General features: G+C 34.9%; 1 protein-coding gene and 3 long non-coding RNA genes across 4 annotated transcripts in view; 3 read left to right on the plus strand and 1 right to left on the minus strand.

Moving 5' to 3' along the window:
• The window catches only part of LOC114762709 (uncharacterized), a 14,612-nt gene extending 11,539 nt beyond the window's left edge, over positions 1-3,073 (plus strand). The window contains exons 2-3 of the long non-coding RNA XR_003742275.1: positions 2,422-2,469; positions 2,603-3,073. This is a non-coding gene — a long non-coding RNA (uncharacterized LOC114762709). The remainder of the gene's footprint in view (positions 1-2,421; positions 2,470-2,602) is intronic.
• Positions 3,074-6,244: 3,171 nt separating this feature from the next.
• On the plus strand, positions 6,245-7,376 carry LOC114762693 (uncharacterized). The gene is made up of 2 exons (XR_003742273.1): positions 6,245-6,321; positions 6,584-7,376. It is a non-coding gene; the product is annotated as an uncharacterized LOC114762693 (long non-coding RNA).
• A 5,692-nt stretch (positions 7,377-13,068) lies between these two features.
• LOC114762694 (uncharacterized) lies at positions 13,069-14,016 on the plus strand. The gene is made up of 2 exons (XR_003742274.1): positions 13,069-13,147; positions 13,383-14,016. It is a non-coding gene; the product is annotated as an uncharacterized LOC114762694 (long non-coding RNA).
• Positions 14,017-22,701: 8,685 nt separating this feature from the next.
• LOC114762651 (BEL1-like homeodomain protein 10) lies at positions 22,702-24,001 on the minus strand. The gene is made up of 2 exons (XM_028952184.1): positions 23,617-24,001; positions 22,702-23,517 (listed from the first exon to the last, which is right to left on the minus strand). The coding sequence occupies exons 1-2, from the start codon at positions 23,994-23,996 to the stop codon at positions 23,451-23,453; spliced, it is 447 nt and encodes a 148-aa protein (XP_028808017.1). The 5' UTR covers positions 23,997-24,001; the 3' UTR covers positions 22,702-23,450.
• Positions 24,002-25,165: the final 1,164 nt, after the last annotated feature.

Raw genomic sequence — 25,165 nt, forward strand, 5'->3', positions numbered from 1 at the left:
ACTTTTTGAATATTGATTTCTTTTTAAAAATCGTTCTTTGACTCGCAATTTCAAGTTAATAGTCAAAAGATTTGACATTTCGTCTCCATTATCGTGGCAAATCAATACTTGTTACCGAAGTAATTAATTTAGTCAACTAATCAATCGAGGGATTGACTTTCTACAAAATTGGTTTTCTTGGAAGGACGTACGTACGGTAAACTGTAAATTGGGTGAATATATATATCGATACACTTTTTCTTCTTCGCTACAGCGTTTGCAGTATTTGAACATTTCAAAAAGCACGACATTTCAGTAAAAATCAGATAGATTAGTCAAAAGAACGGAATATCACCAAAAAAAGGTTTCATATGTATGCGTTGGGAAAATGAAACCGTCAATTTCGCGAACACAAGATTTAGCGGTAAATATCCAAAGCTTTGTCCTTAATTTTTCCTAAATGCATTATATAAACATAACGTACGTGGTTTTCAACAAATATAAACACGGACTAAACCTCTGCAGAAGAAGTCAGGTATTCATCCAGTTTGTGTGAATCAGTTGGTTTTGGTAACGTCCCACTAGGATGCTACAGATGATGGGCGGCCCACAGAATAATTAGCGAGTTGACGACGGACAAAACATTATGACATATAGCCAATTTCGGAACCCTATAGGGAAGATCCAAGCAAACCAAGAAAGAATCGAATTGTGTCCACATTTAGTGCAAGTAGAAGCCATATATGTTTCAAACAATTGCGATCTGTATGCACACACAGGGTCCCGTTCCCCACCCATCTAGACTGGAGAAAACAAGTTGCTGGAAACGAAAAGCCATTATATGATGAAAAGATAACTAATTAATTAATTTAGAGCACTTAATTGGTTCTTCTATATCTCCTTTTCGTGTTGATGAGATAAACCCAATTCCAAAGAAGGAAATGTGTTAATTCAGAAGGTTAGATTGATGTATCCAAATATCTAATTATATTGAAGCATTAATAGTTCTAAATAAGAGTATTTCCCCCAGCATCAGTTTTTTTCTTTTATTGACAAGATTTGAATGGATACTTGACATTATTGCTTGAGAAAAATTGAGTCCTTTACTGCTTCCCCTAACTATCATGATTTTATAATGAGATTGATGATCTTAATTTGGAAGAGGCACATGCACGATATGATCCGTTTGGATTTGACTTACAGCCAAGCCAATAGATCGGTGTTGGTGGAATTTTTAAAAAAAAAATTATGGCAGCATAGTGCGTGACATTCACTATTCTTGTACTTACATATACTAGTCCATCCCTTATTATAAGATCTTTTTAACTAAATTACACTGTTTAAGAAAACAGTTAAAATTAGTTAAAAACAATTAATATATAGCAAATGCAATTTTTTTTCAAATATACCCTATATATAAATGGGTAGATGTGAGAGTAATAGTGAGATAAATGAAAACAAAAGAATATATTAAATGTATTAAACTAGGGGTAAAATAGGTAATAATGCATAAATACTCAGATAAACTCAAAAAGAATCTTATAAAAAGGGACAAACCTATTAAAAAAATTAGATCTTATAATAAGGAACAGAGGGAGTACATTGTCGCTTTTCGATCGTTTTCATCTATCATGTTAAGGGATTAATTTGGAGACGAAATAAAAAAAAAAATACATTGACATGTATTAAATTATTCACAAGGTCTCTATGAGTTGTGATTCCCACATAAATTCCAAAATATGCTGCTATTTAGTAAGTAGTATTATATATATAATGTTATATTTTAATTATAATTAACTAGAAGCATATTTTAAAATATATTAAATTTATAAATACGTACATATATTAATTTACTTTATATTCCTTGCACTGTAGGATGTTTATTATAATGATTAATTGCCCTTTTTTTTGTTCGGTAACAAGCCTATAGGCTACTGATCAGAACAGAGACGAAGGGGGGATGACACCCTCGCTGTCTTGCGAAAACAAGCCTTTTCCTTTTTACGCATGTTCGTAGCTGAAGAAACCATTGTGTGCGCGCGCGCGCGCGTGTCAAGAACACTAATAAAAAGGAAAAAAAGAAAAAGGGTCTATATCTTCTACGGTGATTGAAAAAAAGGGTCTATATCTTCAACTTATCTCTGTGTATGTTAAAACCAAACCATATGTTTGGCCCAAATTCCCATTGTTATTGCCATATATGCTTAATTCAGAGTTTTCTTATTAATTAATGGTCATGACAATATTAATTAATTATTCTCACAACTCCATCATTACACATCATAAACAAACATACAAAAAAAATATTAATTTCATATAGCGGCACATCCCACCACAATTTGTCTGATTGGGGGCTCTGTCTACAATACAAGCAAAGCACTCTCTAAGCTAAGCTTGCTTCCCTATATAAATAGCTCGATCTCTGCTGGCTATCTTCATCAGCGTTAACTAAGTTCATCACTCAAACGCTTTCACTACATCTCCCAGCAGGTAAATATCAATTTATTAGCTACTGCAGCAAATTTATTCTGATTTGATTCTGTCAATCAAATCGCTTATATATAGTGATGAACAGCTATACCTTCAGTTTACTATTTGCTTGCTTATTTATTGCTCCTGATAGGGAAGAGCGAAGATCCAAGGAATGAGGTTTGCAAAACTTCTTCTGGTTCTGTTCCTGATAGCAGGAATCTGTTTGGCTGGTGGAAGAAAGGTAATAAATATGGAGGAAACAAGCGTGAAGAAGGAAAACGAAGAAGGCAACAGTGGAAATAATAACGGCGATGGCGGAAGCTCTCTGACTAATCATCATTCTATTCCCAGACAGGACTTTAATGGTAATGGAGGAGATCAAGGCGGAGCCAATTGAATCAAAACACATATAATTAATAACTGTATATTATCACATACACACGCGCGCTTGGATGTTGCTTGATGTTTCATTTTGTATAATATATGGTCGTGTTTGTAACATATGGTTGTACGTACGGTGTGGCTCTGTTATTGTAGTCCTAATCTGTATAATTAATTGATGTGTGATTTGCCACGATATATACTGTCTCTCTGATTAACCAATTGCAAGAAGCTTGTTTTACAGATTGAGTTTAATATTTCTTCCCCTTATCCTTCGGACATGGATCAAAATGAGACAATCATGTACATGTAATTACATATTGAAGCAAAAAAAAAAAAAAATTTTGCTACTCGAATGAGATGATCATCAATACAAATCAAATATAAAGTTTCTTTAAGAAAAATCATATTTACAAGTCATAAATTATACATATGTGTGTTTCGTTCATCAGATTATGTATCACACAGACAAAAGAAAAAACGCATACTTTGTTACGGAATAATTGAGCAAAGAATATAAGACCATAATTTTAGGAGGAGCTAACAGATGGGTATCATTTTAGTTGCATATTGTTTAAGATTCGTTTTTGTCAGGTTACGTTATTATAGATTCATCAATTTTTCAAGGGATTATTACTTTCGATATGATAAAAAAAAGTTATTATTGTTACTTTGCTTTTTAGAAACTTTTCAAATGATCGATAACCATATCTTCGTTCATATTGATTCTGAAACGCTAATGATGTACGTTCTTGCAAGCTTGAAAATATGTGTGTGTGTGTGTTATTCAAAATGTGTACGTGTATTAAAACTTCGAAGTAAAAAATTAAAGAACATTGTACATTTTAGCGGTAACTAATTTGTGTGTAGAAAATTAGTTTTTAATAATCATTTTACCCTTAATCCATCTTTCGGAGAAGTAATCATGCGAAGGCAAGTGTGCTTTAATTTGACTAGTGGTTCAAGTATATCTTTGGTTAGTGCAGAGCAACTGTATTAGTAATTGACACAGATGTTCATTAGACAACCCATCTATATATGCGGGGGAAATTGAAAACTATTACGAGGGGAACTGTTTGTTTGGTTTATCTATCTATTTACTAAGGGATCGGAAATTACTCTTCTCGGATTGTGCTCCCGTCAAATCAATTGTAATCAAGTTGCGTCCAAGTTTTAATTTCCAAAAATATTCATATACCTCCATCTAATAATTACAAGGATATTAATATTCATAATGTTGGTGGAATTTCCCCTTTTCATCCCACTAATAATTATAAGGATTAATTAAACATAAAGCTACTGCAAGCAACCATTTATCATGTATATTATATACTTGAGCAATAATATAGATATTTAATATTGGGCATGGCACTCAATATCATTCCTTGAGTGGAGATAAACACAAATGCCTGATCTAGAAGCCTTTATTTATCTTCCTTTCCTCACCAAGAAAGCCATGTTGCTTCATTTGATATCTATCCCATCGACCCTTGTTCTCTCTCTCTCTCTCTCTCTCTCTGGTGACAGCCCATCGACCCTTATTCTTTAACTATGCATATATAACATATCAGGCTAGCTCTTGTAATGTCTAGTTTACTTTGATTATGCTTTTTATATTCTAATTCTATGCATTTCACTTGGTTAATATATGTTAGCTAGGATATTCAAGTAGTGGAATTGAGTTGACATCGCAAGCCCTGCATCAAATATAATCTAGTACTCCCTCTAGTTCTCAATATAAAACACATTTTGTAGTGTAATATATATTATAAAATAAGTCTAAAAGAGTACAAATATATTTTAAAGAACAATAGCCCATAAATTCAAACCTTACTCTATCATAAATTAAGGCATATGTCTTCTACTGTTCATCACCTATTTATTTTCTCCCATATAAAATTAGTTTGGCATTTAATTTAACCTTATTCTCATATTTATCCATTTTTTTGAGGTAATCCGTATAATAGTTATACATGCATGTTAAATATTACATCATATGGTAGTTATAACCAATACACATAACTAGTAATAATATTTTAAGAAAAACAATATTTATTTATTACAAATAACTAACTTAATTAGTCATTTAACCATTATATTAACAATCGGATGTAGTGTATCTTTATACCCCTGGAAAGAGTAGCAAAGATCCGATCCTTATAAATTAATATGAATGTATGTAACTCTTACAGAGAAACTTTTCTCTTTTTTTGCTCTCAATGCATGAGATCAGATGACTTAATAAACCGCCCACCAAATCGTTTTAAACGAAGAGTATGTACAGTCTCCTGCATTGCAATATCGTTAACCAAAAGGGCTAGGCTGCCGTGCTATACCTTTTCCACCCATTATATGTAGACATATTTATCATATTTCTGTTATTTGGATAACGCTATGATAGCGATTAGTTAATATCCCACAGCACTTTTAGTTTACAGAATATTTATATATTGCTTTTGATAGAACGTACTAAAAATGCAACATCCATAATTATAATATATGCAAAAATATTCATGGCTGGATTCATATAATCAAACTTTTTTTAAACGTTTTTTAGAACCTTTGGGCATCCAGCTAGTACTAATATGATAATCCGGAGTTAAGCGATGTTAGACCTCAGATAAAGAAAAAACCTTATACACATGGTATTTTCTATTCACAACCCTTGAATACAAAACTCTGTAAGCATTGACTCTGTGTTTACTCATTTCAATTGCTGCTGGTTTGAACTCTTCGTTATAATTATTGAAGATAAAATCGAATTAATTATTTTAAGAAATGTTAAGTATTATCAATTGCATTATCATTCTATAGTACTTTCAACAGTTTAATCGTATCATAATTAACAGAATATATCACAAAAAGGTATTAAAGCATTATTCGTTTTTCACCGAACATGCCACAAACAATTATCTGATGACACATAAACAGAGCAGCCACTTTGGGCTATATATAAAGAGAAGTCTACTGAAGCTAGCTGTCTATTGTTGAAAATTTAATGGTTGAAATAAAGAGCATTAATCTTAATTATAATAACGTTAGAATTTTAAGACGCACTTGGGAACCACTTGGCCACAAAAAACTTTTCACGGTTCCGGAAATTCGTTAAACCAAATTAATTAACTACAAGAGGACAGATGGAAATATCAGAATTATACATATATGTGACTTAAACAAGCAATTTGCCAAAACGAGTCATCAGTTGGAGCTTCCATATTTAGTCCATTATATGAATCCAATATCCAGAAGGGGGAAAAAAAAAGGAATATAATTACTCAAAACTAGACATGTCGTGTTATGATATTTCTGAAATGGGTATCGCACTGAACCTTGCCTCATTTGGTGTCAACCCCACCATTATATAAATGGAAAGTTGACTTGTCGATATTCCATTGCCTTCAATTTCTCTATATAAGCTTCCTGAGCCCCTTCTTCCTTCTCAATTCAAGATCAGATAATATAGCACATACCATCAGTACTCAGTATCCGGTACGTTACTCTCTCTCTCTCTCTCTCTATATATATATATATAGCTACACTTTTATCTGGTCGATATGTATGGCTCGATCGTGCTTTGTTTAGTTGGTCTGTTGAATCAACCGTGCAATACTAATTGATTACAGAACAAAACAATAATATTAAGCTTCTCTCTCTCTCTCTCTCTCTATATATATATATATATTTATATGTGCATGCATGCATCATTCTACTCTTTTTGGTAATTAACCCGTATATATAACCTTGATTTCAGGAATAATCTGTCAGCATGAGGTTTGTGATAGTTGCAGTGCTGGTGTTGATAGTCATGGGAAGCTTCTGTGGGGCCAAAGATGTCGAAAAGTTGGTGAAGGAGAAGGAAAACAAGGTATTACTCGGTGACAGTAACGATCATCATCGTCACGCGGGGAAGGAAGACAAGGTATTACTCGGTGACAGTAACGATCATCATCGTCACGCGGAGACGGAAGACAAGGTATTACTCGGAGACATTAATGATCATCATCATCATAATCGCCCGGAGAAGAAAAACAAGAAAGTACTTGTTGACAATAATGATCATCATCATATCCCTAGCAAAAACTATAATCCTCCTCGCAAGGCCTATGTCGACCGTCCAGCTCACGTACAACGCAATGCTTAGTGCATTAGTTTGCCAAATCTTCTACAGTTCTTTATTATAAAATTCTTGCTGGGCTTAAAAAGATAAGTGAGACAAGCAAAAAGAACATGTACTCTCACTTCTCTTTTAAAACTCTTGCAACAATTTTATAATAGAGAATTTTAAAAGATTTTCACCCAAAGCATATATTATATAAACGTACATGGCGTTTATGTAGTGTTTATTTTATATAGTCAAGTTGCTTTGTTGCTTGCTTGTTGCGTCATATTTTTATGAACCCTACATGTGTGTGTGTGTGTGTGTGTGTATTATGTTTGTGCTTAAGCTTGGGGGCTTCGATTCCAAGCCATGAATAAAACCTATAAAGAACTAGGGTTGTAACTACTGGCATGCATGGCCATGCAAATATATGACTGTTGATTAATGAAGAATATATTGTGGCTACGGTGGTTTGCTTCGACCTTAATTTCTTATCTTGTCTCAGATACCTATCATTCTTCTTGACGTTCGCTTCCATTCTAAAACTTATATTTGTTGATCCTCGCAAACACGAGGGTTAGCTGAAATAATTCCAAAATCTGGGAGCTAGAATACAAAAGAGTGTTTCGCCCTATCATGCAGACATATTTATTTTCGTGCTCGATTTATTAATAATTGCAAAGTTAATTACATGCCGCCAGTTAATTTTGGCATGTGTTTCATATAGGGTTCAATTTGTAATCCTGCACATCCAATAAGAAGGAAATTATATTTCTTTCTTCTTCTTTTTTTCCTTTCTTCCACTCGTTTTTTATTATGAAATCATGCAAGTTAGGGGCACCGCTCGGATTTAAGAACGAGGGGGCCAAAGTTAAAAGAAATATAATATAGCGCAAAATTCACATAAATTCTAAGCATGCATAACGCCTATATAATTTCAAGGGGGGAAAAAAATTAAAAGCTTGAGGTCCGTGGCCCCAGCCAGTCCCCCATTGTTATAAGATCTCTACATCAATGATCAGTAGTTTCTAAAAAGATACGATATTACTGTGCAACTTGACCTTGATAGATGAATCCCCCCCCCCCAAAAAAATATCATACAAGGTCAAAAGAAATTATTTCTCGTTGCCTTATACAAGGCCCGACAAAAGCGGAAAAAGCAAATCTGATATCAATGCTTCAAATGTTTTCTCCCTTAAAAAAATGAAAAGACAAAACAGCGCGTCGAATGTAAGTTGAATTCTCATGTGATACAACGCCAATCAATAAACAGTAAAGTAATACGTAGTTCCAAATCTGAATTTGAGATAGGAAAAGCCTCCATAACCTAGATATAGAAAAACAAGGAAATATATATGAGGGCAGAAAGTAGGAAATTAAAATTGCAACGTGTAAGAATAGTCGTTTGTATGATGTGTATAGTTCCAAATAAGGGTTAAGGTGCATTCAGCACCCCGAAGTATTCTATTAGGTGCATCCAATACTTTATATAGTATTTTATAGTACATCTAGTACGTCGAAGTATTTTTTACTAGCACCCAGCATCCTAAAGTATTTTTTTGCCTTGGTACTGGATGTATCAAAAAATACTTTAAAGTGCTAGACGCACCTAAAAAACCATTTCAGGATGCTGGATGCATCACAAAATATTTTGGAGTGCTAGATATACCTAAGAAAATACTTTGAAGTGCTGGATGACCTCAACCCTCCAAAGAAACATTGCAAATTTAAGACACTCATATATGAAATTAAAGTAAACTAGAAGAAATGTGTGTGATGAAACGGAATAGGGCAGGCAAAGAAAACTATTCATCCTTCTCTCTGATGTGATGTGATGGCATATTTGACTCAGAAAATTATTCATCCACTAGGACCCAACTGCTCAAGTTATTCCTTTCATCAGATATAGTGGAACGGAAAGCTTCTGCGAAAATAATCTAAAGCAGAAGCAGAAATTGGAATCACCAAGGAAGGTGGAATTTCCTTATTTGTTAGGTCATACAAGTGAAATTATGATGGCTACCAACTTCACAATTTTAACAGTTTTGAGCAATAACTGTAGTGTGGTGTGGACATTATCTCGTAGTTAAAGTTTTCCTTCTCGTGACAAGCCCCATTACTATGGGGAAAAGGTGGAGTGACTGCTATTGATAAAAAAAAAATGATAGAAAACTGTTGAGATGGTTTAGTCATGTGCGAATAAAGTCTTTGGATGTGCCGAGACAAGAATTGATTAAACAGTATAGAGTCTTCTAAAAAGGAGTAAAGAAAAGCTAAAGAGAACACTTAATGATGTCATTGAGCAAGATCTTTTAATTAACAATATATCCAAAGATTTGGCTTTAGATAGAGCTCAATGACGTTGTGCAATCCATATAGCCGACCCCACCTAATGGAATAAGGCTTTGTTGTTGTTATTGTGATAGGCCCCATTGCCATATTTGTAGTCATCACACATTAGTTATTTTAAAATTGATTAATATACTTATATCATATTATTAAAATTGATGTATGTGGGTTCTTGTATGTCATCCGCATACATATACGCTCAAGATGATGTACATGCGTTTGTAATGTGCAATGAGAAGCTATATTAATTATACATGTGTGGTAATAGTTTTGTGATGCTTGATTAGTGGATGCTTACGTATGTACGTGATCATATAGCTTAATCAAATATTTGTTCCAATCGCGGAGGTCCAGTTTGTATGTCTTTATCGATCATATCATACCATTGTTATTCTTCTTAGTAGACATAATGACTTTCTCGATCAAGAGTCACAGCCTTCATCAAAAGATTTTAAAAAAAAACTATTTAATGCCACTTTAAGTCTCATCTGAAGCAATTCCCGAATAAGAGAGAGATTGGCTGTTATGCTAGCTCTTTCAAGAGTTAGATTAGGTTACTTTTTTAGACTAAGCTGGGGGTAGGTGCTCGTGCATGAAAGGAATGGACTATTTCATTTAGAGCCGGTTAGCTTCCATGTTTTGAAACTTTTCTATCGGGTACGGAGTTTTAACAGGCCGAGCCTTATTAACCAAGCCCTCTTATAAGCGCGTTAGCTATTCCGTTTTTCTTGCTTTGAATTTGCGTAGGTATAATTAGACGATCGATCATTTTCGTGGAATCTAATAAATAGTGAAGCAATTGTCCATGGAATCTTCTTAGCTCCCTTCTCCCATAGAAAATTGAACGGACAGAAGGGAATCATCAAACGTTGGATGACCAAAACCTCCGACCCATGATTTGTCGTTAGACGCGTATTCGCGGGCCAAATTATATTGCACCTCAGATTTTCGTCGTCTTCGATTTGATATGGGCCTATCTATCGCATTAGAAGTGTTGCACTATCAATATTCAACATATTTTTATGAAACTTTTCGTCCTTGGTTATAGAGGCTGCATGCCTAGATCCCAGCAAGACTATTAAATATACTAATAGAAGAAGAGGAACCAGAATAATTAATTTCTATGCACTATAAATTCTCCTGCTAAGTTCCCCCCCAAAGAAATACAAATTACACCTATTCGTCTTTCAGAGTAGTCATGATGAAATCGCAAGTGTGCTTTGATTAGTGGTTCGATTATCTTTTGGTTAGTGCCAAGCACCTGTTTTAGCAAATGACAGAGATGTTAATCATCATATATACAACTGACCCACCAAAAATATATTAAGAGGGTACCTTTTTATTAGGTTTATCTATCTATTTAAGAGGGATTCAAAATTACTCTGATTAATTCCCCCATCAAATCAATGTAATCAAGTTGTGTCGAAGCTTTGCAAAACTTTTTATATGACCAATTTTGCTTTTCACAGCAACGCGTATATATAAGCAGTAGTAAGCTTGAATATAATCTTGGTGGAATTTCCCCATTTTCACTCCACTAATAATAATACGGATTAATTAAACATAAAGCTACCAAGCAACTTCATCTATCATATATATTATACTTGAACAATAACATTTGATATTGGGCAAAGCACTCAATATCATTCCTTGCGTGGAGATAAACACAAAGTGCCTCATCTCGAAGCCTCTTCTTCCTTTCTTCACCAAGAAGGGCCATATTGCTTCATTTAATATCTATCCCTTCGACCCTTGTTCTTTATTTAACTATGCATTTATATTAGAGCTCTCTTGTAATGTCTAGTTTACCTTGATGGTGCTTTATAAATTCTAGTTCTATGCAATTTAATTTCGTTTATATATATAATGAAATCTATATAAATTTATGCGTTATAATTCAAGTCACAAACCCTGTAACTCACTTCTGATTATGGGCGACAACTGCGAAAGGATATGTAGTTCTTTCTCATGGCACAAGAACTTCACGCTACAAGAAACTTTATATAGGATTTTTACGCTACTATACATATATATATATTCCTCACTTTTATTAAAAAAAAAAAAGTTAGATGGGGAAGCTTCACTTCATCACGAGATATTTCTTATAAGTGTGGCTCAAAACTTGCACGCACGCAACATCACACTTCTGATTATCTCATATCTTTATACCCCGGAAAGAGTAACGACCCTTATTAATTAATTAATATAATCGTACACACTCTCCCCCCCCCCTCTGCATGAGATCAGATAACTTAATAAACTGCCCAGTTTATTTTAACTAGAAAGTACTGACCCATGCACTGCATATACAATATCTTTACCCAAAAGGGCTAGACTGCCGCTATAACCTTTTCCGTGTTATGTAAACCCGATCTCCGTTAGTTGAATAACGCTAGAATGGTGATTAATTAATGTCTTAAAGTACTTTTATGTCATAGAATATCTTTATATATACTGCTTTTGATATTATAATTAGGCATTCAAGATATGCACGGGCGGATTGATACATTGTCTAACTCTTCTTCTTTTAATAAGAAAACTGAGAACCTTTCGGCATCTGGTGGACTGGTGCTTTTTTATAATCCGGATTAAAATAGTAACAATGTAACTATTATACTATTATAATCCAAATAAAGAAAAATTGTTATAATATGGTATTTGTATTCACGAGACCTAAATACAAGACTTCATTTGAAAAGCATCGAGTATCGATTCAATTGTCACTGGTTTAAATTGTTTTTTAATGATTGAAGGAATCAAATCAAATTAATTCTTTTAAGATTTTTAATGAGTATTTATTGCATTATCATTTTAATTAATTAATAAATAAATAAAATATTTATTCTCTATAAATTTAACAGTTGACTGTATCTTAATTCAAATTGAAATATCTACTCAAAGATGCATGAATACAGTATTTTTATTTTTATTTTTATCAGAAAGAGGAAACAACAGCAAAACTAACTGTACGAGTTCATACAAAGCAAAGCCCCGTCCTTATCCTTCTGAAGAAAGGAGCGAATAATCTCCAGGGGTTCGCAGAGCACGAACAAGTCTCTCGCCAAAGTATGCCAAGGCATCTGCAGTAGAGATGGCTTCGCGGGCACACCATGACAGCTCCACGTCCCAGTCACGTTCGAGCAGATTCTGGATCTCCATCAAGGCCCCATGATCCGGATGTTCATCGATCTGGTATACTAGAATGGACCACCCGAACTACTTCGCTACAATCGAAGTATGAATGCAGTATTTGTTTTCACCAAACTTGTACTCTAATTAACAAACAATTATGCAAAGACACATGTGACAAAACAGGGTAGCCACTTTGGGCTACATAATTATAGAGAATAAGCCTACTGAAGCTAGCCATCTTTTGGTGATTATTTGATTGTTGAAATCAAGAGCATTAATCTTAATTATAACAACGTTAGAATTTTAAGACGCACTTGGGAACCACTTGGCCACAAAAACTTTTTACGGTTCTGGTAATTCGTTAAATAAAGGTAGTTATTTGAGGAGAGATGGAAATATAAAAAATTCTACATATATATGACTTCAACTTTCAATTTGCCATAACGAGTCAGTTGGAGCTTTCATGTTTAATCCGCGTTATAAATCCAAAAAAAAAAAATATCACTACTCGAAACTTAATTAGACATATCGTTTTATGATATCTTTGAATTATAGCAAATTTAATGGGCATCGCACTTAACCTTGCCTCATTTTGTGTGAACCCCACCATTTTATAATTCGAAAGTTGACTTGTGAAACATGCCATTGCCTTCAATCTCTCTCTATATAAGCTTCTTGTGCCTCTGCTTCCTTCTCAAAACAAGATCATATACTTGCATCAGTATTCAGTATCTGGTACGTTAACTTATTATATCTTCTATATTTACACTTGTATCTGATGGATAAGCTTAATTCGGTCGTTCTTGGTTTAGTTTGTTCTGCTGTTGAATAACCGAGGCATTGATTAGCTTCGAACAAAAAAATATTAATAAGTTGCTCTATATATGTATGTATATGAATGCATTATTCTACTTCTTGTTGGCATAATTAATATACATATACATACACATAATGAACCTTGATATTCCAGATCAAGGTCTGCCGGGATGAAGTTTGTGATAATCACAATAGTGTTAGTGGTGGTGGTCATGGGAAGCTCTTGTGTGGCCAAAGATGGCGAAAAGTTGGCGGAGGAGAAGGAAGACAAAGAACTACTTAGCAGCCTCAATGATCATCCTCATCTTCCTCCAGCAAAGGAAGACAAGGTATTACTCAGTGAAGACCCCAATGATCATCATCAACATCATAGCGCACCTTCGAGGTACGACGTCGTCGACCATCCCGCCGCTCACGTACAAGGCCATGCTTAGTGCATAATTAATATCCTGAATCTTTTACAGTTCTTTATTATAAAATTTTTGTAGGGTTTAAAGCTTTCAAATCTCTACAATAATTCTATAATCAAGAATTTTGAAAGATTTTTAACTCAGAATATATATTTATGTATATAAAAACAACTCAGGCTCATATGGCGTACGTTTGTTTTATAGCTGCTTTGCTTCTTGCTTGTGGTCATATTTCGATTCAAGCCATGAATAAAACCTGTAAAGAAGCGAACTACTGGTCTGTCCGGTCGTGTGTGTGTGTGTGTGTGTTTGTGTATATATTATACATATGATTATGCTGGTTAATAAAGAAGATACAGTGGATATGGTTTGCTTAAACTTTCTTATCTTAATTTGTCTTTTCTTATGTTAATTTGTCTCAAATATCTGTCATTCTTGACGTGCACTTCCTTCTAAGCTTACATTCGTCGATCTTTGTGAACGTGAACATTAACTGATGAAATAATTTCACACTAGTAGCCAGGATACAGAATAATACAGACATATTTATTTTCACGCGTTCTCGATATGCTGCGTCAAAATTTATGGTTATTTTTTTTTTTAACCTTTTCTGTTGATCATTCTTATTATGAGATAATCCAAACTAAATCAATGAGCCATCATTAGCTAGCACGAGTGCATGATCAGTATACTTTAGCACGATCAACATATATACATATATATGGAAAGAGGAATAAATATATGTGTGTGTGGAAAGAAGAAGAACCAACGAGTGACTTATCAAGGGTTGATCCTTTTTTTCTTTTTTTTGGCCAACTATTAAGGTTTGATCTTCCTTGAATAGTTTTTCGCTGGCCTTATTTTCGGTTGATTTTACCGCTTATCAATAATTAGTATAAAAGTGGAAAATTAATTACGTAACACGGCCCATTGTCTCCCACACATTTTTTTTTTGTGATAGTAAAATGGATGAACATATACATTAGGGCTGTGCAAAAACCCGGTGGTCCGGTATGGTCCGGTCCAACCCGAACAAACCCGGTCCAGTCCGGTCCAGAAAAAATTGGCCCGAAACAAGACTGGACCAGACTGGACCGGACTGGTCTTATCGGGCTGGACTGGACTAGGGACTGACCCCTCAGACCAGTTGGTCCAGTCCAGTCTAGCCCGATTTTTTAAAATTATTATTTATATAATTTTAATTTGATTTAATTTTTCTATATAAATTTTTTATCTATTCAAATAATTAAGATTTATTTATTAACTTTCGAAGTAAAGAGCATGCATATATATTTTCTACAATTTAAGATCTATATTGATGAGGATTAATTAATAAAACATGACTTCATTGGGAAATTGAAAAGAAATGATCAAATTTGATAAATTTTGAATTAAAATATGTGCAAAATTTTATATAGTAAGTTACAATCTTGCCTCCTATCGAAGAAAATTTTTTTTTTTTAAAAAATAAATTTAGGTCTGGACTGCCTGGACCAGTCCAGGCAGTCCAGAGGACCAAGTCCAGTCCAACCCGACCTCGGGTTGGCACTGGACTGGACCAGACCTCGGGCTGTTTTTTTCAGCCCGAGGTCTTTACTGGACCAGACTTCGGGTTGATAATAAACCCGGTCCAGTCTAGTCCATGCACACCCCTAATATACATGCTTGCTTTTTTTTTTTCAAATTAATTAAAAACTTTTAACTATACTTTTCTAATTTTTTAAATCAAAGTTATTAAAATTTTTCTGCCCTTCTATTTTTCTCATACCAAATTGACCCTAAAGATGCGGTAAACTAGATAATTTGATTCATGATATTGTTATGGGTTTTATAACTCATCTGTAGGAAATATGAGTCAACAACCCCCGCCAAAATCTAGAGCTGGTAATATGAGTTGGACCCGTCAACCCACAAAAAATAACATGTTAGGATTGGTTAAAAGTCAACCAACCAGTAAATAAAGCTTTTCAACTTGTACCACCTAAGCCAAAACCTGTCACGGGCTAGGCCGCATTTTTTTTTTTTGTATTTTTTAAATTTTATTAATCATTATATGTACATTATTATATTTTATATTGTATCTAAAAAATTAAAAAAATACCTATATTATTTATTTATTTGCTGTTTTTAATCATGTATTTGAAAGAAAGATAAAAATTTCATTATATTTTTTTATATTATATAAAAAATGTTTTAAAAAAATAATAGTTGGCCGTTTGGCGGCCAACCTGTCAACCTACCATGACGGGTTAGGATTAGCTAAAAACCGACCCGCTATTACACGCCGGGGGGTTTAACTTGTATCGTTTAACTCTAATCCGTCACGGGCCAACCCCCCAACCCGCGGGTTGGCCCATATTACCATCCCTACCAAAATCCCCCAACTTTTATTTCAAATGATTTTCATATTAGTTAATAATAAGAGCCCATTAGTTTAAAATCAGAATAAAACGTGATTTGGTTAGTTAAACATGAGGGGGTTACTTGATAGCCTCCCTATGAATCACGTTACTTGCTTCAGAGTAGCTTAAGTTATTTTGAATGGACTCAATCGGTTACCACGCACATCCTTGCATAGTAGTTCGAAAAAATTGATTCTCTATCATTTAATGTAAAACCATCACACATTTAATGATCCAAACAACTTCCTTATGTCGATCAAGTGAAATATTTTTTTCTAGAAAAAAAAAATTACAAACAAACTGGCCTAAATCCGCTATTTAATTTGTCAAGTCAATATAACTAGAGCAATCCCGCGCTCACTTGGGCAGGGGATAATCAAGAAAGGTTTCGTTCGGTATGAGGAAATATGAGAATAAGGGAAGGTAAAGAAAATTTTAATAAGCTCAATTTAAAAAATTTTAAAAATGGAGTTAAAAGTTTTTAATTAATTTTTATTACTCTTTTATATTACTTCTTCTCTTTATTAAAATTTCAAAACTCCATTTCTCCAATTTTTTAAATAGAGCTTATTTAAAAAAAAATTCCATTCCCCTCCCCTTCATTTTTCTCATACCAAATAGTACCTAAAAGCATGGATAATATACCATATATATTGATTGGAAGATGCATGCACATAGTTACTAGATCTTTACAAAAACAGCTCAATGAACAGTTTCAAAGGCCCAGCAATAAGGGGACGAAAGAAAAAATAATAAGGATTAATTAAACATCGCTTTGTTGAGACTTGCATATTTAGTGCATGATATAAATCCAAACTCCGGGGGGGGGGGGGGAGGAATACTGCTCTTGAAACTATAGACATCGTTTTATGGTAGCTTTGAATTATAACAAATTTAATGGGCATCGCACTTAACCCTGCCTCATTTTGTGTGAACCCCACCATTATATAATGCAAAAGTTGACTTGTAAATATGCCATTGCCTTCAACCTCTCTATATAAGCTTCTTGTGCCTCTGCTTCCTTCTCAACACAAGATCATATAATAGCATCACCACTCAGTATCTGGTACGTTAACTTAGTATATCTTCTATATTTACACTTTTATCTGATCAATAAGCTTAGTTCGGTCGTTCTTGGTTTAGTTTGTTCTGCTGAAAAATCCATGCATTAAATGATTTCAAGAACAAAACAATATTAACCAGCTACATATATATATATATATATATGCATGCATTATTCTACTCTTGTTGGTATAATTAATATACCTTGATTTCAGATCAAGATCTGCCGAGATGATGAGGTTTGTGATAATTACAATAGTGCTAATGTTGATGGTCATGGGGAGCTCTTGTGTGGCCAAGGATGGCGAAAAGTTGGTAGAGGAGAAGGAAGACAAGGTATTACTTAGTGCAGACTCCGGTGATCATCATCATCTCCCAGATAAGGAAGGCAAGGCAGTACTTCGTGAAGACCGCGGTGATCATCATCATCATCGCCCAGAGAAGGAAGACAAGGTATTACTTAGCGATAATGATCATAATCGCCCACCTATGGGGGACAAGGTCCACCGTCCCGCTCACGTACGAGGCCATGCTTAGCGCATAATTAATATGCTGAATCTTCTACAGTTCTTTATTATGAAATTTTTGCAGGGTTAAGCTTTTAAAACTCTACAATGATTTTATGATCAAGAATTTTAAAAAGACGTACTCAGAATGTATATGAACCTAGCTAGACCTACGCAGGCTTATATAGCGTTTGTTTAATTTATAGTTGCTTCGCTTCTTGCTTGTGCCATCATATTTTGATGAATTGTGTGTGTGTGTGTGGTGTGCGCACGTTCGCTTGGGTTCTTCGATTCAAGCCATGAATAAAACCTGTGAGGACGAACTAATGTTGTAGCGAACTACTGTTCCGTCTGATCATATACATGCATATATGTGTGTTTGTATATAAAGACATGATTATGTTGGTTAATAAAGAAGATACTGTGGTTATGGTTTGCTTCAAACTTTCTTATGTTGTCTCAAATATTCTTGAGGTGCGCTTCCCTCTAAGCTTACATTTGTCGATCTTATTGAACGTGAACATTAACTGAAATAATTTCATAATATCTAGTAGCTAGGATACAGAATAATGCAGACATATTAATTTTCGTACGTTTGCTGCGCGAAATTTATATTTATTATTTTAATTAACATTTTCTTTCCATCATTTTTATTACGCGTTAATCCAAAATAAATCAATGAGCTATCGTTAGCTAGCACGAGCGCATGATCACTATAATTAAGCACGATCAATATATATAGAAAGAGGAAGAAGAAACAACGAGTGACTTTGTTAAGGGTGTGGTAAACTAGAGAATTTTACTAATGATATTTTTATGGATTTTATAACTCATCTGTAGGTGATATAAATCAGCACCCCCTTAACTTTTATTTCAAATAATTTTCATATTAATTAATAATAAGATCCCGTTAGTTTAAAACTAGAATAAAACGTGATTTTGGTTAGTTAAACATGAGGGAGTTATTTAATGGATTCAATCGCTACTCTGCATACTTATATGGTTGTAATTAATTCTCCAATCATTTGGTGTAAGACGATCATGCGTACATTTAATATTCCCCACAACTTCATCGTGTAGATTAACTGATATCACTTTTTTCTTATAAAAAAAATTATAAACAAACTGGCCAAAATCCGATATTTACTTTGTCAATTTAATATAGCCAGAGCCATCCCGGGCTCACTTGGGCAGGGGATATTCAAAAACATTTTAAAAGCATGGATAATACACCATATATATTGATTGGGTGAATGCAGAAAGTTATTAGATCTTTGAAAAAACATCTCAATGATCTTTTTTTTTTTTTGGCCTGAAAAATATCTCAATGATCAGTTTCTGAAAATATATGATTCTTCAATAACTGGACATGACATTGATACATGAATTTGATCCCCAAAAAGAAAAAAAAAGAACAACCATCAAGGTCGAAAGAAATTATTTCTTGATATACAATAGAGGGAGTAAAAGTCCAAGCAATAAGGGGGGAAAAGAAAGAAAGAAAAGGCTCTTTCTTTCCCTTTCCCAGCAGAAAGAAATATCTCTTACATCATGCTTCCCCCCCCCCCTCTCTTTGACTCAGTGATTCGAATGTGATCAGTTTTCATATGAGAGAACTTCAAATTCAATCGGTCCACAGTTAGGTAATTTATATATAGTTCCATATCTGAATTTGAAATAGGAAAAGCTTCCACAACCTAAGTAGCAAAACAAGCATGGAAGTACGAGGGAAGAAGTAGAGTAAATTAAAATTTCAATGCTGAGGATGGTCATTTGTGTGGTTGGGTCTAGATCCAAAGAATTGCAAAGACAGGCAATTTACTGTCAGCAATAATTATGCAATTAAGGTAAATTCGTTAGATAAAATGTGCGTGAAAAGGAATAGGCAAGCAAAGTAAATAATTCATCTCCCTTGATATGATGTGATGGATCAGAGGGAATATAATGCATAATTAAGTGGTTCTCGAGCGGGCTCATCTATATATACAGTTTATTCAATTTGCCGATCAATTCAATCGAGAAAATACTGATCATACTATTCTGAAAAATAAACTTTATTCAATCTCAAATTTAATTTGTCAAGCATCCACTGCGAACGGAAGCTTCTGCAAAAAGAGAATCTAAACCAGAAACAGAAAGCTGGAAGCCTGGAATCACTAATGACGTGGAATTTCCTTATTCGTTATTTCACAGAAATGAACTTAAGATGAGATCAGCTTCACAATTTTAACAGCTCGAGTGATAATTGTAGTGGACATGGCACTTAAAATATTCCTCCTGTGGACACAGGCTCCATTACCATATTTTTTTAGCCATGCGTTTAATTATTTTAAAGTTGACTACTACTTCGTAGTTATACTGCATATCTTTACTCATAGCGAACGAATTAGGCTGGGCAACACAGTGACATAAGTCGATCAGGTAAGGGTGTCCAACGAATTAGGATGTTGATAAATCCTTATTCTTCATTGATTTTTCATATCTTATTTGGGATTTTTATCAATTAAATTGGGCTTAATTGCATTTATTATGATTAAATTGGATTAATTGTGATTGGATGAAAATATTGCTAAAAAGGGGCAAAAATATCATATTTTTTATGATTTAGTTTAACTGATTGATCTTTTGAAAAAAAAAATCATATCACATTATCTTAGATTTTGTTATAGAAAATTTGAGAGATATTGCAAGGTTTGAATTTAGGGTTGCATCACCTTTTGGAAGGAGAAAAGGACGGAACAGTGGCGGCAAGGCTTGATATTGTACATCTTCATGTGTGTGTGTGTGTATATATATATATATGACCGGAGGAGCAGAAGAGGACGACACACCCATCCACGATTATCATCATCTCACGCATTCCATTCCCTATTCCACGACGCACACCACCCCCCAATCTTCATTCATCACCTTCAAACCGAAGGACCCCATTCCCTATTCACTATTCACTATCTCCACAATCTCACCATCTTCGCAGTGGCGGCAGAGCTGAGAGAAGGACGCACGCGACCCCCACGATCATCATCGTCTTATCACACACAGGCGAGGACGCACTGACCATCACATATCCATCAAAGCGGCACCTCACATGAGCCCATCCATCAACTACGCCACCCCCACGATCATCATCATTCTCGGCTTTCTTCATCAACGCTGAAACAGGGGAGGCAGCAAGTAGCGACCTTCACTGTTTGAGTAACCGCCGGCAAGCTCTGTTCTGCTTCTGTCATTGTCTTCGGCCAGATCATCAACGCCAGCTTCTTCTTCTTCCATGGCCGAATTGCACAGTGAACTAACGATGAGAGAAATTCGAATCATGTCCAGCTAATTTCATCAAGCTTCTTGGAGATGGAAGATTGGGTTTGAGCTTCAGAGTTAATTAGAGGAGTTTTTCTATTTCAATTCTTTTAATTTAATTGAGTAATGGATTTTCTGAGTTAAAATTGATATTATTTAATTAAATTTTCTGAGATTATTAGTTGTAATTCTTAGTTTAGAATTGAATTTTTGTGATTGAGATTGGATTTTGCAATTTGAGATTTATATTTATATCCAGTTTGGAGTTCTATATGGTTATGCTATTCATTCATAGTTTGGATGAATGTTATAATTGTATGGTACTTATTGAATATTTCAAGTTGAGTGTTCTTTGCATAGAGACCCGAATTACATTAATCTAATCCTAATTGCACACTAATCGGTTTTCAAAAGTAATTTTAATTGGTAGTCTTAGGGCATCTATTAATTGGAATTGCTTGACTTAATCAGTGATTAAGGTTTTGATTTTAATTTAGTGAACAAAATAACTCCCAGATCATTTTGAGCAAGGATAACCCAATTTCCATTTTTCAAGAAGCATTATCTCATATCTCCTTAAAATCCAAAATTTTTATTTGCTACTTTTTTTTAATTAATTTTCTTTCAATTTCAATTTCAAATTATCTTTTCAATTTTTATATTAAAAAAATCCAAAAAAAAATATTTAGAATTGTTTTCAATTTATTTTACAAAGTAGTTTTAAATTTTTTAAAAAAAAACCTTTTTAATAGCAAATTTTGATTTTTAGTTATTTTTCTCTCCAATAAGAGAACGACTTTGGTTTGCATCACTTGCTACATTCTAAATTTAATTTAATTTGACCCAAGGCGACATTGAGATCAGATGTATCAGTTTATTTTTTTTGACGTGATTGGTTATCTCACAGGACCAATGAACTACTGTTTCTACGCGTGTTTTTGCATATCATCAATACTTAAGAGGGTGTGCATGTTTAAGCAACGTGCAACGAAAAAGTTAGTTATACGCATGGTGTTGCAATAGTTTTGTGATGCTTAATTAGTGGATGTTTATATTTGTACGTTGTCGTATATAACTCGAACACTTGTCCCAATCAACGAGGGCTAGCTTGCATGTCTTTATCATGCCATTGTTATTATTAGCAGTAAAATTTTGGTTTTCATGGCCATGTCATGAAATTACAGTTACACTTGCTAGGTCACCCGTTGCTTCGAATCGGAAGGCCCTTGCTAGATCCGAGGGCCGCTTTCCGGCTGTAACATTTGAATTGACGGGTCGATTGAATATGGAAGTCTTCTTTTCATTTTCTGTACGTAGTTTTTTCGCTGAGGCCAATTAAATATTCAAAATTTAATTATCTTTTCCTCATCCTTCCGAAGAAAATTCAATGGCGATAACGTTTCCACCGCTAAACTAAATGCCCGGGATGATTCTGTGCTCCATTCAAAATTCAACGGATTCTCAGGCTAATCCGTTTGGGAAAACAAGAAGCCCACACCACTATTCGTCGTGACTCGCGAGGTGCGCCTTCGACGCTTTCCCATGCATGGGCCAGCGCATGAAATGCACAGAGAAGGATCCAATCACTCCAACTTCAATCCATATGGGCCTATCCAGTGCACGTACGGTCACTCTATTAACAGTTCTGGGAGTCTTGAAGATTTGTTATTTTCTCCAAAAATGTTTTGACAAGTGATCAGCGTCCAGCGCAGACTCACTGTATGTTCTCGGTCAAGTTTTCATCGAACGCTCTGCTAAAGCCTCATTACTCCTGAGGCCTTTTTGGGTTAATCATGTCATTCAATATATTGCTGTTCCAAAAGATTTAAAGAGAAAAACAGACAATCATTGGGATTTTGAGGGAATTAACCAACAAAATCATTGATGACATGCCCTCCAAAGTGGTGTTGCTGTATTACCTCAACGTCGCCATGCTTGAGAGCCAGCGTTAGTGAGACGGGTCCAACTACCCCAACCTCCACCTCACCCCTTGTGTCAGGGACAAAACCCATAAATTGATGGGGCTCCATGCTGGGCGTAATGTGGCATTCCAGCTTCAATTGCTTCTCTTGGTTCCATTGTTGTGCATCTAATCCAGCCACCTGATCCTCTTCCACATGACTATCTACACACCGCAATTGATTTCCTCCAGACTCAATGGCACAGGCTCCCTCGTTTTTACCAGCTTTCTGGGTGTCTTTCTCATTCGTCAAGCCTTTCATTTCAAGCATGTGTATTTCCTCTACCATTGGCTTCCACACACGTACTCGGGCGTTTATGAACCAGTTTGATACCAAAATTATATTCCAGGGCAACAGTACATGAAATCAGGTACATGCACAAATATTGAACATATAGATCCTTAGAAAATGTCAAATCATTATTTCCAACGTATGCAACTAGAACACCCAACTCACAAAAAGACAAATAATAAAGAAAAGAAAAGAAAAGGCATCGTAGAATTTGTCCCGCGTAATGACCCACTCAGAAGCCACAATGCGAACATGTCAAATGCCAATTTATGTCTTCAATTTAATCAGTTTGATCAAAAAAAGATCCAAAAACATAATAATGAGTTGAAATGGAGCAGCAGAGCCCACCTGGTGGGGTACCTGAAAACAGATGGAAGGAAAAGGAAACCGCGATTCAATCTCCCCTTTTTCTGTGAGAGAAGCCGGATTGGACACATAACAGAGACAGAAAAGACATACGGGTGAAGAAAATGATCAAACAACCAAGCCCTAAGAATTGACACCGCACGCTCTGGTAAGCCTTTCTGCTGGGGCCTCCAGGCGTGCTGCAGGTGTTCCACGTAGCCTGTGCCGCCCACGATGAATTTGTTCTTTTGAAAGCTTTGGTCCAAGACATTGAGTCGCGCCATATTGCTGTCAAGTTGGCCACTGGTAGAAGTAACAGCACCACCGGTAGGTGCCGATAATTCCTCTCCCAAAACTTCTCTTATATGCTTAACTTGATCGGAGATAGCATTTCCTAGGCCTCTGAAGTGCCTTGATACTGACTTGAGAGCCTTGGAGATGTAAGGAGTAGCAGAACCAAGACCCGCAACTGACGCAAAGGATGAAACAACCATTTCCATTTGCTGTTGATGTTGCTTGTACCTTCTTATAACCTAAATTTTATAAGCCGGTGGATGTGTCAAAAGGCAATTTTCTAGGTGCATTCATCATTCACCTGCTATATGAGAAACTGTATTTCTAGATTCAAGACAATAAAATATTCGATCAAGATGGTTGGGGGGAAAAAAAGGTTAAAGAATTCATCATTCATTAATTTTCGTCGCGCAAGAAGCTGGAGCATGCGTTGTAGAAAGTAAGGATCGTCTTATCAATATGTTCTTTTACCGATCAGAGATTTTTCCTTCAAAAATTTAGACAGTTGCATTTTGCTCGAAAAATTCTCAGTTTTAAAATGCCATACATCCAAGAAATGTTCTGTTTCTTCCTCCTCCAAGAAAATATCTACCTAAAATTGGAATTGGAGCCGCAAAGAAAACTATTCATCCTCCTCTCTGATGTGAAGTGATGGCATATTTGACTCAGAAAATTATTCATCCACTAAGAGCCAACTGCTCAAGCTATTCCTTTCATCTGATAAAGTGCAACGGAAAGCTTTTGCGAAAAGAATCAAAAGCAGAAGCAGAAACTGGAATCACCAGGGAAAGTGGAATTTCCTTATTAGTTAGGTCATACAAATGAAATTACCAACTTCACAATTTTAACAGTTTGAGTAGTAACTGTCGTGTGGTGTGGACATTGTATTGCACTTAAATTTTTCCTCCTCATGACAGGCCCCATTGCCATATTGGTAGTCATCACGCATTAATTATTTTAAAATTGATTAATATACTTATATCGTATATTATGAAAATTGATGTATGTGTGTTCTTGTATATCATACACATACCTATATGCTTAAGATGATATGCATGCGTTTGTAATATGCAACGAGAAGCTATATTAATTATACACGTGTGGTAATAGTTTTGCGATGCTTAGTGGATGTTTACGTATGTACGTGTTCACATAGCTCAATCAAATTAAATATTTGTTCCAATCGGGGAGGTCCAGTAATTGTATGTCTTTCTCGATCATATCATACCACTGTTATTCTTCTCAGTAGACATAATGACTTTCTCGACCAAGAGTCACAAGTCACGACCTTCATCAAAAGAATTTTTATTAAAAAAAAAAACTATTTAATGCCACTTCAAATTTGTAGCCATTTTTATTTTGCGAATGC

The sequence above is a fragment of the Neltuma alba genome, unplaced genomic scaffold (assembly GCF_004799145.2).
Source record: "Neltuma alba isolate B1F8T4 unplaced genomic scaffold, ASM479914v2 tig00011239_pilon, whole genome shotgun sequence".
Lineage (NCBI taxonomy): Eukaryota > Viridiplantae > Streptophyta > Magnoliopsida > Fabales > Fabaceae > Neltuma > Neltuma alba.

Coding starts and splice junctions, on each gene's coding strand:
- LOC114762651 (XM_028952184.1), bottom strand. CDS start 23,996: ATGGTTGTTTCATCCTTTGCGTCAGTTGCGGGTCTTGGTTCTGCTACT. Junction 23,518..23,616: donor TTTGATCATTTTCTTCACCC/GTATGTCTTTTC, acceptor ATCTGTTTTCAG/GTACCCCACCAGGTGGGCTC.